The sequence below is a fragment of the Myripristis murdjan genome, chromosome 16 (genome assembly GCF_902150065.1).
Source record: "Myripristis murdjan chromosome 16, fMyrMur1.1, whole genome shotgun sequence".
Lineage (NCBI taxonomy): Eukaryota > Metazoa > Chordata > Actinopteri > Holocentriformes > Holocentridae > Myripristis > Myripristis murdjan.
Genome location: NC_043995.1, coordinates 24,784,363 through 24,799,316, shown reverse-complemented (window position 1 = coordinate 24,799,316; position 14,954 = coordinate 24,784,363). Strand labels below are relative to the sequence as shown.

General features: G+C 41.9%; 1 protein-coding gene across 2 annotated transcripts in view; it reads left to right on the top strand.

The window, feature by feature from the left end:
- The window catches only part of LOC115374115 (mannosyl-oligosaccharide 1,2-alpha-mannosidase IA), a 183,651-nt gene that overhangs the window by 97,146 nt on the left and 71,551 nt on the right, over nt 1-14,954 (top strand). For both annotated transcript variants that reach the window (XM_030072870.1, XM_030072869.1), the window contains exon 3: nt 8,663-8,778. In XM_030072870.1, coding sequence (XP_029928730.1) covers nt 8,663-8,778 — 116 coding nt within the window. The remainder of the gene's footprint in view (nt 1-8,662; nt 8,779-14,954) is intronic.

Below are 14,954 nucleotides of genomic sequence, written 5' to 3'. Positions count from 1 at the left end.
GTCTTCAATTCCCCCCTGTGGTCCATTGTTAGTACTAACTATGAAGACAAATACAACTGGAGGTTTTTCCATGTTGCAGTTTGTACTGTGCAAGTTTGGTTGCAGCTCTTGTGTGGACATGCTAAATAAAACATGGGCTTGCAAAGGGTAGCCATGGCAGCAAGGCAGTGATACAGTTGTATTTATAGAAATAGGAGGGATTCCGTTCTGTTCCTTGGACAGGCTTGCTTTGAAAAACAATTTTTGTTCAAGAAACGACATGCCATCGTCCAGTATTTGACCTGTCTCTTTGCTTGGGCATCAGGCAGTGTAGAATAGTTGAAGAGACTAGATTAAAGAAAGAAGAGCGAGTGAGACAGGCCAGTTGTTTCAAGTTCAAGATTATTTAGAGCCCCAAATCACTGTTTACAGTCTCAAAGGGCTTTACAGGCCCACAAATAAACAAAAAAACAAAACAGGACGACGCCCCGTGACTTAGCCTTCATAGTGAGCAAGAAAAAAAGCTCTCCCCAAAAAACACAGTTGGAACCGGGAAAAAAATATAAGAAATCAATTGACCACAGAGACAGGAGACCCCTCCATGGCCAGATAGGTGTGCAGTAGGTGCCGACCCAGTTGGCAAATTACAAAGCAATACAGCTGAATTACAAAAGAAAACACACTAGCAGAAAAAAAATAAGGGTAGTAGCTGTCTAAACAGAGTAAAGTCAATGACTATGGAAGTGCAGGAGCAGGAACAGGGCCATGCAGGAGGAGCAGGACCAGGGATAGCAGGGCATGGAGACAGAATCAGGCTGCCGACCTAAAGATAGGAGCCACATTCATGCAGCCAGACATGTACACAAACCACTCAAATAGACAGAGGAGAAAGAGTTAGTAACACAGAAAACAACATGGTCAAGACTGAAAGTAGAGATGAAGGTGAGGAAGAGAGAAACTGAGTAAGATATCTAAATCGGCAGAGGCTAAACTAAACCCGAGAGCCAACAGGCAGACACAGATCATCTGGAGATTCTATTATCCATAATTTAAACAAAAAATATCTCTTAAGTCTTAGGTATGGTTTTGGTTCTTTGTGTCAAGAAAGAAGAAATTTTGGTAGCACACAAACACGCCTCAAGGTTCGCCATTGCATTGTGCTTGATAGGTATGGAGATCTGAGTGTCATTAGCATAACAATGGGAGGTAATGTTACATGAAGAATATCACCCAGAGGGAGAATATAGATAGTGAGTGGCACCGGGCCAAGGATCGACCCCTGAGGAACACCACAGTTAACCTCTCAGTACTCAGAGGTCATATTATTGTAGCAGACACTGCTTTCTCTCTGAGAGATAGGATTTAAACCGAGAGAAGGCCAGGCCCATAGCAATCAAATTTTCCAGGACCTTTAACAATATGGTTTGTTTGACTGTGTCAGATGCTGCACTCAGATCAAGTAGGGTAAACGCAGAGTTAGCACCAGCATCCATGGCTAGTAAGAGATCAGACCTGATCTGACTGATATGAAAGTCCTGACTGATATGCTGTTATTTAAAATTTCAAGGTCAAGGATAGGTTCTTTATGCAGAGGCATGATAGCAACCAGTTTAAAAGCAGAGGGTAAAATGTAGGGCTGGGTGATGTGGACAAAATCAAACATCACAATATTTTTGAGTGAATACCACGATGTATTGTGATGATACTGTGCTGATACTTTCAAAAGATATTTACAAACAATTTGTGTAATAAACAGACATTTGGATATGATGACTAAGAAGCTACAGACAAATATTAGAATGGCTCGAACAATCTGATAAGTTCCGAAAACTCTTTTTACTGATACTTAAAATCCCAGACGATATCTATTCTCAAACTACAATATTGATATAATATCGATATATCGCACAGCCCTAGTAAAACCCCAAATTTAAGTGACGACTTTTGAAGACTGAGCATTGTTGGGCCAAGGACAGGGAGGAGCTCTGTGTAAAGATTACCAGGTAGGGGATCAAGCAGGCAAGAGGCTGGTTTAGCAGAGTGCACCAAGTTGGAAAGTGTGTCTAAAGAGACAGTATCCAACTGAGTTAGAGGGTGTGCATCCTGATTAATCTCCACAGCAGTGGCAGAGAACGTGCGGGTGAGCTGATTTGGTGGCTCTCTCCTTTTATGAGGCTGACAAATAGCATATCTGGATTTGGGCAGATCTGCATTGCAAAGTGCGAATTTTCGTCATCATTTTGACACAGTGAAGCTTTCCAAAATGCATTTCAAAAATTTGCACTTGCACAGTAAGATGTGAGTCCATAGCAGGCCACCAGTAGTGGTCCATCAGCCAGTGTCTAGTGTGAGTTTTGCCACTTCAGTGAGAGGCAGGCTGTGCACTGAGCCATTCCACCCACCTCCTTCCTCTTCCACGACTGCACTCATTTGGACAGGGGTGCTACATCAATGTCTCACACACACACACACACACACACACACACACACACACATACACACACACACACACACACACACACACACATGCAAACAAACAACTAACAGCAAAACATATTCTTTTCAGCAGGGTCAGCTTTTGTTATCCTTATGATGTAAATAATGTTTCTCAGTAAACAGGCCTCCATACAGCTCTGTCTCTGTGGCTTTCATCTGCTCTTTTTGTACTCTTTTTAAATTGGCCTTTTCTCATTCTCTGAAGCAAAAACTTTTGGATAAAGCTTCCATTTCAGAGGCAGATGATGTGAGATTTGTGGAAGGCTGTAAGGCTGTCTGACATTGACTGCTTTCTGAATAACTGCGAATCTGCAAGATTTTTGTCCCTTGTGACTAAAGATCAGGGAAGGCACTATGGATTGAGGTCCGTCTGTCATTTGCAGCTGAGCCTCTGCTGGCCTGTTGTGGATAAAGCATTTTTAATATGACCCTGATTGGTCCGCCACAGTGCCACCACCTGGCCAACAGGGCCATAAGCTTCACATTCAGTATTTCTTAACTGGGTCAAATTTGATGAACCCTTTGGGAACGATGCATTTTTTACATTCACATTCGGCATCTACTGAAACCAAATGGCCCACCACAGTGCCACCAACAATCTTTAAGAAGCAATATTTCTTCTGAAACCACACATACAAGACTGCTTGAGGTTGACTGGAAAATGAGAAATACATTCAAAGGCACAATTTGTCCAGTGTGAAGAGTACAAATTGTGCAGCATATGCTTTAAAGCAAGGGGTGAACACTTCTAATGAGCTTCACGTATGAGCTCTTGTTCTGTGAAGTAATTGGCAAAACAGTGGTTTAGAATGATAATCAGTGGGATTAGTTTCCCCCGCTTGCATCTTGTAGTAGGGATCTTATATGCACAACTACAGAGGGAGGTCTCTGTGCAGGTTCCTCCTGATAGTGGCACTGTCAATTTCTGCCAGCTTATCTCTGGACACTCGCCAAGCACTTTGGGCTCTGCATTCAGAAGTACTTTGGGGTTTGCTGGCACACCTACAAACACAGAGGCAGAAAAACTTTTAACATCAAAACCCGGCTGATTTGAGAGGAATGTGTGTAGTTTTAAACAATGTGTCGGAATACGTCCAATTGATTTTCCGCTCCTCATCCGTTATCGATATTCTTTGACTTGTCTTGTTCCCGCTCATCAAGGAGACTAAAGCTGCATGCTCCTAGAAAAGTCAATCTTGATTGATGGCCATGGCATTTCTCACATCTCTGTTTCTCTATACTTCCAATCTTTTTTTCCTGTGCAGTTTGGTAACCCCTCTTAATCCCTCTCCCTCTAACTCGCTCTCTCCCTCGCCCATTGGTGCTCCCCATCAAAAGTCCACTCACCTACAATCCTCTCTTCAGTGCAATTTATCCTGGCGCTACTCATGTGCCTTGAATGGCAAATGGCCAGCGATCGTTCTCAACACATAGACGCGCCGGCTGCTAACCCTGTCTCTCTGTTGCCACGTAGCATTAGTGCTAACAAGACGCTTGTTGCTCTGGGCATTGATAATTGGACACAGGCAACCATTGGTAACAGGGCAGCGTAATTAGTGTGAATCCCAAAGTCTCCATTGATTAGAATCACCTTGATAACATCAGTGCGGTGCCTTATCGACCACATCCATAACATTTTATTTCTCCTGCTGTTTGTGCCATAAGTAAGAGGGATAATTACGTAGACTGAAATTAACAATGTATACAGCTGATTTAACTCCCTGTTCTCCAAGGATGCATTAAAACACTAACCCTAACCACAATATAGTTTACAGAACTATATTGTACTGTGAATGTATTCAGTGTCAGCAGAATTTGTAACGGACACCCGATATCAGTCATATGTTGCATACATACAGTATTTGTTGGGTAAATGAAGCTCTTATGGAGATGATATCTCTGAATTATCTTGAGGGATTAAATAAGGGTATGCTAAGATGAAGCAAATCATATTAGCTTTGTTTCATTCAAGTAAATACAGAATGGAAATAAATAGTGTGTGCTGTATATGCATGTGTGTGCATATGTGTGTGTGTGTGTGTTCGTATTTGTGTGTGTGTGTATGTAGAGTAAAGGACAGAGAGAGGGAGAGACAGAGAGGGAGCAAGGCCAGTAATATCGTAACACACGCGCACACTCACCAATGTGAGTGATTGATCATGTGGTTTCAGGGCGTCTAATGTAACCTACCTGACTGACACTGACTGGCCTGCGACGGCCATGATAAATGAACATCCAGCAGCCAATGTCTCACTAATGGCTTTCTGTAGACTCTGCACGAACACACATACTCACACAGACACACACAGGCTCGTGCACACACTTGCAAACGCACACACTTAAAACAGTAAGACCATAGCCGAGTTAAAATGTATTGCAGCAAGCTCTGGCCAAGCAGGGGTTGTGTAATGTATTCATGGTATGGAAAGTACGAGTGCATTAAATTTTGAGCTAACTTCGGCTCTCATTCTACCATTTCCGATGCTTACATTTTTAATCGCATGTCTGTACAATTTCTGTAGCTCATGAGTACTTTGCAGTTGGCTTGGGAAAATGTTTGAGATGGTATAGAGCAGGGCTTTTCAAACTTTTCCATGTTCCACACTTCCAAGTTGATCTTCATAAACTGCAGACCCTGATTTAAAGGACCCTGATATAAAAATATATTTTGGTTTCATTATTAAATTACTCAGATGTCACACTTAAGTGCTGATAAATAGAATCTAAGTGATGAGATTAAAAGGTTAAAGCAATCACTCATACTTTTTGTTTGTTTTGCAACAGTTTCTAGTCAATTAAACTATTCTTCATTTTGCAAGGCACCCAGGGAAGCCCCTCAGGGACCTCTGAGTGTTGCAGAAAGCTCACTTTAAAAAAACACTGCTTTCAAAGCACTAATAATTCCTTCACATATTAGTATGTGATGGAAGCAACGCATAGAATATTGCTGCAGAATATTGTAAAATGGCCTCAGTCTCCCTTTTGCACCGTGTACACCGCAGAGTCTTTTGATTGATGGGCTGTCATTATACTTTTAGAGGTTTGCATCTCCTCCATGTATATGAGGCTGTATTTACTGTCCTTTTCAGTGATAGGTCATTCCGAGCAGCTGAGAGGCCGCGAGCATGCTGTACAGGCCGTGTTTATCAAATGCAAGATTGCACCGAACGTCCTGCCTCATTCTCGGAAGGCCTCTCATGCATATTAAAGGTGGCCAAGTCATCATCCAACTCATCCTCACTTTGCTGGTAACATTAGGATTTTTATATGCGCACTGTCGTCAGCTTTCTGACGTTTTATACTTCGACCAGTTAGATATCACTTCAAATGGGGGGGCAAGAGAGTGCACAGAAACACATGTTGAGTCATACCCTGTGACGTCTTGCATAGACGTGGGTGAGTTTGTTTCAATATGCACGATAAAATCTACCTTTTACCCTCATCCCTCAGGGCTCCTTCCACTAGTGGCATAGGATTACTGAAATTAATAAGGTTCCTGTTTGGTCTTGGACCATGCAAGCCAAAGGAGTACGCCATGATGGATTGATCTGCTCCTTCCTTCCTCAGAGTCAATCAATCATCTGTGCTTTGGTGCTGTTTTCAATAGGAATTTTCCACACTCCGCTGGCTTGCCAGTGGCTACATATAGCTACCTCAGGGGTTGGGTAACCGGCAGGGGGTTAGCTATCTGATTACACCCCTCCTCTCAATTGTCACAAGCACAATCTGTCATCAAAGAGAGATAGGCTCAGTAAGCGTACTAAAAGTCCTTCACCACATCGTAGAGTCTCAAAATTTGCATCACTTTTGAAAATAGACCAGATTGTCATTGGGTGAAAAGGGACATTTTTCTCCCTCTGTTGCTTATAGGCCTTTCTTTCTCAGCAACATAAACAGAAAGTCACGCTGATATTTCAATGAGCATCCTACACTACATACTAGGGCAGTGCTAACAACCTCAGCAGATGGTTCTCGTAGCGTTCTGTACATGTGTCTGGCTTCAGGCTAGCACTGTCCTCTTCCTGACAGAGCGAGGTGAACTGCCGTCAGGCTAAGTACAGCTGAAGTGGAGTTATTGGTGAGTGGGCGGATGGTGGGGAATTTGTGTGGTGAATTTGAGCTGAATGGTTGTACTGCCAATACGGGAGAGGACCTAAGAAAGCTCACCCATGGCAGGCGTCTGTACTTGGTGTGGGGTCATGATCCAGGAATTTACATATTGAAATGCAATATTAAAGGCATTAAGCATGGATGAAGAAAAGCGTGGACTGTACTTTCTCTTCATGCTATTGTATTTTACTGGAATTACTTAAGGCCACAGCATATGGCGCCAATCACTCAGCCATGTCAATCATTGATCCCTGTCCAGAGTAGCCTTTGACATTCTGCCTGACCTCATCAACTGACTCAGATAGGAATGGAGATGAGGTGAAAGGCCAGTGGTGTGATGGTTTTACTCTGGGTAATCATTCAAGCGGAGCCTGCAAATACACGTACAGCCCATACTCCTTATAGACGGTGATTAAAAATGAAAATCCTCGGGAAAAAAAAAAGAACAAAATAGCAGAGTTTTTAGTTTCAGCTGATAGTAGGAGAGAATGAGAAAGTGAGATAAGGTTGTTTGTTCGACTGTTGGAGAGAGTTTGTTGTCTGCTCTCAGTTGTTTAGACCGCATAAGACAGAGGAAAATCTTGAGCCATCCAACACGGTCTCAGTTTTATGCGAGGGAGCGGTGCGAGTCTGAAAGAGGATGAGCAAGAGAGAAAATAGCCTCTGCACTCTGTAGCCTTTTGTTTCTGCCTCTCCATTTTATGTGTTGTTGCCCAAAGGTATGGTTATCATTTGCATATCTGATGAGCTTTAACAATGACTCCTGATAAGAATCAAAGAATTAAGTGTGCCAGGTTGCTGTGCGGTTACATCATATCAGTCCAGCCATCGTCTGTACATTCTGTTTCCTTCAAAGACAAACGTAAAGATTTTTCATCACATTTCTCATTTAACCAGGTCAGTTTCCACACTATTGCATTTTCAGTAATTGTCTACAATATGAGTCCCCCCAGCATTTTGATTCACAGTCTATTTAGTCACAGTTTCTTGTTATTAAACTTCCAAACTGTAATTTGCCCTTCAACTCTTTTTTTTTTTTTTTCCAGTAATTCATTAAGGATAATGTTTATTTTCCTTTGTGCAGAGCTATCTCTATTAGGTTCAGCTGCATTTGCATAATATTCGGTCATATGAGGATGAAAATAGGCCATGCAATCTCACATAAGGCCACCAAAATGGAATAAACACCTCTTAGCGTTTCTCATTGAGGTTGTGAAGGGAAATGAATAGCTTCAAATGAGATTCACCACTGTCACATAAACACACAGGCACACATACACTGGTACACACACGTACACAGACATAGAGACCCAGGTACACTCTCCCATGCCCACACACACTACCACAGATAAATGCAGGCAACATACACGCACTGATTTGTTTTTTTATTTATTGTTTTAAGGGATCACACACTCCGGCGGCAGATTCCTAAACGACTTCACTTTCATTCTCGGATGTCTGATGCTTTTCCGCTGATGTTTTTAATCTGGCAGAAAAGGTGCTTTTCATCCGGGCCACACAAAGCTGTTTCGGTATTATCATTCAGCATCTCTGGGGCAATTACAGTAACTCAGTGAATTAGGCGCTTTCAAGTTTTGCTTTGCATCACAGAGGCTGTCAAATGATGAAGACTCTCACTAATCAGACCATCATTTAAAGGCTTTATTTATCACTCATCCAAGGACATACCTTTTAAGTGCACTGTCCATTTAACAGCAAAAGAACTACTTGTAAACTCATGAATTTTGATGAATTTGTGGTATTTTATCACCGTCTTTGCTTTCTACCCATTTAAAAACAATACAGTTTGACGTATTTGATGCAGCATTATGCTAATTTTCTACAAAGAAAAATCCATCTAGGTAATTTCCCTCTCCAGCACAGGAACTACTGACGTAAATAGTGCAGAACCATTGAGATACACAGTGTTTGATATGTTGCCAGTATATGTCTGCCTTTATGCTGTGCATAGTATAAACCAAATGCAATACAATACAACAAGCTGCCTTAACATTTAACAGCCTACAACTTTGGGCAAAACAGTTTTAATGACCCACTTCTTTCTTGCGTTTTTTAGGTGGGCTGAAAGGAGCCACCATCATTGACTCACTGGACACGCTGTATATAATGGGAATGACTGAGGAATATAATGATGCCAAGGAGTGGGTGCAGACCAGCCTGGACCTAAACTCGGTAAGGCATTGCAAGCTCATGTTTCTCCTCTAACTGGATAATTTCTCTTCTTGTCAGGTCCAGCAACCAGTCAACAGTCCCCAAAATATTACTACCCCCCTAGAGAGATTGCCACAACTCACTTACAAAAATCCTCCCCAAACTCATGGGCATCCAGTGTCCTATCATTAGACTCGGTCAGACTTTTCTCAGATTGGCATAATAAAGTTTTCAGTTTGGTCTTGCGTGCTGGATCGATTTTAAGCCGGGCTATTGTGGCTTAAACCAGCACTGTGTCCACTGGGTCTGACAGTTTGCCAAAGCTGGGGACATTCCAGCGGGAATCAAAAGCTTCCTGTGCGGCCAGTGGCCACGCTTTGTTACTGTGTGATGTGATTCTTTGCCGCTCTCAGTGGCCTCTGCAGGGCGGAAAATGTGATAAATAAAAGAAAGAGAGGAGGGGAGGGGCGGAGTGGATGTTTCAGATAGAAAAAACTGAGCGAGAGCAGAGGAAAAGAGAAGCCATGGCCCCGTCATTGAGTAATTCTATAATAATGGGCTTTAGTTTTGGGGTCTGGAACGACTGAGGTCTGCCAGTTCTGATATTATGTGAGGATTGAGGAAAAGCCAGCGAGGGTGCCAGCTGGGAGAGGCCCTTCTGTGCTTTGTCGCTAACAGTCAAGTGCAGGCCAGTTTGTCTGTGGTTGTGTAAGTACCCATTAAGAGAGGTCATTTCTGGGCCACGTCTCAGTCAAGTGTTACACTGGTCATAAGAATGTGTGGTTTGCACAATTATATCTAATTACAGCGTGTTTACAAACTTCATTGTCATTGTGACTTTGCCAACATCATGTTTACAGCAATTCGCTGGCTGTGTTGACGAGGTATCGGACGTGCTAATTTGTTTGCTGACAAAATTAAGCGTTGAACAACCAATCTTTCAATTCAGGTTTCTTGCTTAGAAATATTAATAACAATACTAATAATAATGATAGTAATAATAATAACTAGAAAAAAAAGTAAATGTGTGTAATTTTGTCCTAACAAAGGTTACATGGAGTCTCCTTAGACTTGTTTACACTTCATTTCCATTGATGACACTTAGGGAATATCTATTAAATTATTTTACCCCAAGAGAATCAAACAGGTAAAAAAAATAATAATAATAATAAAAAAATAAAATAAAATAAAATAAAATAAAATAATACAAATCCAAATACTAAGGCATAGAGTTATCCTACTTTTACGTAATTTAAACAATGTTTAAACTTTTTCTTTCTTTCTTTCTTTCTTTCTTTCTTTCTTTCTTTTTCTTTTTTTTTTTTTTTTTTTTTTTACCTTTTAATGAAATAATAGTGGATGTAATTTTGTCATGTATTGACAGGTTGGCCTTTTTTTTATTATACTTCATAGATGCAGTTTACATAACATAATGACATAATTTCCACTTGTATAGTTAACAGCCCCTTCCCTACATTACATACAATGAATTCCAGTGCAATGAGACTGTGTGCAGGTGCCTCACTGTCCCTACTTGCATGTACCCAATTATGCATGATGTTTGATTATGCATAATTTGGTATACTAAGTATATCTAATTAAGTAATCCTTATTACTATGTGTTCTATAATATTTGTTGTATGGTTTTGGTTTAGAAACCCTTATTTCATTTTGAACAGTGTGATATTCCATTGTGTCACTTTTTATACAGTTAATGTATGCAGTCCACCACAGGGGACAAATGTCCTTGAAAATAAAAGATACTAAAAAAAAAAGACAAAAGCTCAAAAAAGGCCTTATTTGGCATACGTGGCATGGTGTGCGCAATGCCCGCAATAGTTGGCAACTGCACACCATTTTGTGGGAGTAGATGTTGCCATGCCAACTGTCATACACATGTATTTACTCAGTGGGAGTGCAGCTCCAGGATATAATAAGGGCTAAAACACACTCGCACTGTGTTTATGATGTGCTTTCATCCTGTGGTGTTCAGTCTCATGCAGCGTCATCTTGATCACAGTCAGTCTTGAGGCCATAAAGAATGCACAGTGTGCATTAATTTCACCCACACATCAAAGGCAACTTTCAGTCATCCTCTGTGTTTCTCACAGAGGACACACACACACACAGACGCCACACACACACACACACACATACACACATCAAACATCCACTCACACATAGTCACATAGAAATATGCACAGTGAAAGGCAGAGAGAGAGGAAGAGAGAGAGAGAGAAATAGAGAAAGACATGCACACACATATGCACATAACACCTTCACTTGCACTCACCCTTTCACTCATTCACTCACTCACTCACTCACAGACACACACAGTCACAGAGGTATATGCACAGTGAAAGACAGAGATGTAGAGAGAGAGAGAGAGAGAGAGAGAGAGAGAGAGAGAGAGAGAGGGAGGTGCACACACACTTGCACATGACACTCACTTTCGCTCCCTCACACATGCGTGCACTTGCACACACACACACACACACACACATTCTCCCTCTCCCTGTGGCCAATCTATCCGTGTGAATGCAGATGACCATTAACATTGAGCGGCGCCGGAGCTGAAGGCGCTGGCAGCCCTCGGAGCCTGACTTGAGACAGCCAGTAATGGTCGTCACTGTCAAACAGCCACATCGTCACCAATCATCAAGACAACTGCCACAGATTTGCTCTCCAGACTGCTGCTCCCATCCAATGATCAGTGGCCTCTAGTGGCCAAATCCACCATGTGGGCTTGTTCTGCTTCGTCTAAACCCATTTTCACATGAGGGTTCCTTATTCTTAGGGTTAGGGTCAGGGTTTACAGTTACAGCCCTGGGTTAAGGACTCACATTTGGCAATCAAACCCCAGGGTTAATGTCTTCAGAACACTTGTAACAGGGTTTTGGATGGAAACAAACATTGTGATGCTTTTTAATTGTATTCTGTTGCTCTGTGTACAACCGGGAGAATGAGAGCACACCCAGGGCTTTGTTAAACACAGACCTCCTTGAAAAATGTTTGATATGAACTCATGCGTTTATATATAACAAGATATCACCTCTACAATTATCCACCAAGTAGTGTCTGCACATCTGCATGCTATCCTTGAAAAAACAACTCCTGGCTGAAGATGCGAATTGTCAAATACACTTAAGAATGGTTCACCGAGCCTGCCAAGAGCTCAAGGCAATTTTCTGATGTCCTAATTTTATCACCTAAGCAAGTGCAAGCCATATGAAAGCAACTGCAACGATCTAGCACTTAGAGAAACCTATCCAGCAGTGTGCTTATTTTTTTTTAAAACCCACTGTAGAAACGTTTTCCTTTTGCTGATCCCCATGGTAATCATGAAATCACATCCATATCCATACATATCTCAGGCAGCTGTCTTTTTGCGCTTAAAATATCTCATTTGTATGATTTTTAACCCAAACAAAAACAATTGGATTCTTAACTTTAATGTTACGGTTCTTAGATTCTCTGTAGTTTACTTGTATGAGAGTGTGATTTGTAGGAGACAGGGCTCGTGCAAACTGCAGCTAAAATACGTCTGGTTTAATTTTATGGATTTAATATTATTGCATGAAATATTTGAACTACAGTATGCCTTGGGAGCCTTAACGCACAGAATCTCAGACATGCTGCCTGGACTGATTTTGGGGAGCATCTTCAAGAGCAGAATCTTTTCTGCCAAATATAGCACCATAAGGAGTTTTTGCAATAAATGTTATGAACTCCTTTGATGTAAGTGTTTCTGACAAAATATTTCTCTGCTCGGTTGTGCACAGCGATTGCCCTTGATGTCAGTTCCTCATTGCAAAATGCCGTATTCTCGCACTAACTTGAAAACTTTATAGATTGCACGCCTGAAAGCAAAGATAAGGTAACTTTATTCACAATGTCTTTGTGGTGCAAATGGGACCCATAATATCCTGTTGCTAACCCGGCTGGGGACATTATTCCTCACTGATCATTTGATCCACATTGTATTTCCCACTTAGGAGGAATCTGTTTCATATTCACTTTGCTCCACAGCATTACAATCAACTAATAACTTACACATAAATAAAGATAAATTTCTAAGTAAGGCGCAGAAACTTTCCTCGAGGTCATTGCCGGCAAGGTGAACCTTTGATGAGTACTGTACATTTGACAATGCTGCTGATGAGCCTGGCGTTAGGCTGTTTTCCAAGCCAGGCATTTACAGAAGCAAATGCATAAACATAATGAAAGTACCACTTTTCAAGATTGCAATATATATAGTACATAATGTAATGTTCATGTACATAATAAATCGGATGCATAATAAGCACCAGGTGATAGGCAGTGGACGAGATTGTACATAAATTGTCGGTGTTGAACAGTTACATGCAAGCTAGCATGCACACACACACACACACACACACACCTATGCTGTCATGTGCACAGAGCTCAGAACCCGGTGATCTTGATTACAATCATAGCATTGTAACAAAGACAGTCATTCACACCTCAGCCTGTTAGTTGCATCTGTTCATCATCCAGAGTTTGGTACAGGATGACAGCCGCTCCATCACTTGTTAGCAGTGAATTGATAGACGCACGTCAGAATGCGTTTGCTGCCAGGTGTCTAAGTATCTCCGCACAACCAGGAGGCAAGGACGAGGGGAACCTTCAAAACCCGATCACCTTGGAATTCAAGAGCCAAATACTGCACTTCATGTCAGACTGTAACTAATGGGTATAGGAAGGCATAAGCCACTATTTTTCTTTTTCTGTTTTCTTTTTTTCTAACTCTGTGAACAAATTAAATTGGTTGAAATGTGTCTTGTCCGTTTGACTTTGAAACAGCAACAAACTCCACTGGCAAATCCTGATGCAAAAGTCTGATGAGTTGCTCAGCAGACAGGCTCTGCAGATCAAACAGGCCTACTCTGGTGGCGGAGCCAATTACCAAGACAAGAGGAACTCCAGAATGTTTCCGCCAATGTTAACTTTTGCAAGATTTCCTCAAGCTGTTCTCACATAAAGCCTGAATAAGTAGCTGGCGATGTCAGCGTCGATTAGCATTTTGGGGTTTCTTGGGTCCGTCGCTGACTGTAGCTAGAATTTATTCTGGTGATTCAGCTTAGGCTGCATACAGAGCTATATATTTTGTTTAAAAAGGGTCTTCCGCTTCACAGATTCATCAGCAAGAATTGTGAATAGTCGTGAAAGAGTGGTCTTTTGTGGCAGGTCGCCAGAGTTAGTCTCCTATAGAAAGGGTAATGAACAATAATTAATGAAGATTTTTAGGTTGAGTTGTATTCCCTCCTGACACCTCACCAATTTTATTACTCTTTCCTGGCCCTCCCCCTTTTCTTCTAGTCTTTCACTCACTCTTAATTCTGTACTCTGCGCTTCCTCATTGTCTGGCTCATCGCTTCTCACCCATCATCAGGAAATTTAGTAGAGTTGGGCGGTGATAAAGCCGCACAAAGAGAACAGATCAGTATGATCTGAGCTTCCCAACCTTCTGTCTCCTGTGGCTTTCACCTCCTTTGTTTCATTCTCTCATAACAGAGAGACACATAGGGGAGGAGAATAACAGTAAGAAACACTGGAGGGGTATAAACATTCACCACAATTTTTTTTAGATTGTCTGTAGACAAAATGTTCATGCTTTTGTTAGTCTGTCATGTCACTTTCTTAGCCAGCTTGGATTTGGTTGTCTCTGCTGTCAACAGACTCTAAGGAAGTAACTCTGAGATGCTGATAGACGCTAAGAGGCTGTTAGTGTTGCTCAAAGGGGAAAGGGGAGTCCCTCTTCTGTGTTCAGTGATGGACCCCAGGCCACTAACCACGAACATGCGCTGGCATTAATTCCAGATACACCACAACAAAAACCTCCTGAGCCGAACCAGGACAGGAAAGTGACTGGATAATTAGCACACCCAGGCCTATAATTCTGCATCTCAATTGAGACTACAGTGAGTGTGAAGTCTCGTGGGTGTCGTTTGGAGAGACTGAAGGAAGGAGCTGTTTATCTGTCTTGGTGCATGCTGCATTTCCCTGCCCTTGAGGGGTTCAGGAGTGCAGATGCTGGCATATGTAAGCAAAGTGTCAGTAAATAGGGCAGAGCGCATGGAGAGAAAGAGAGACACCAGAGAGGGATTGAATGGACCTCGCTCTGTCCCTGAGGCTCTACATGACGGCAGGGGGGAAGGGGATGACGCAGACGTGTA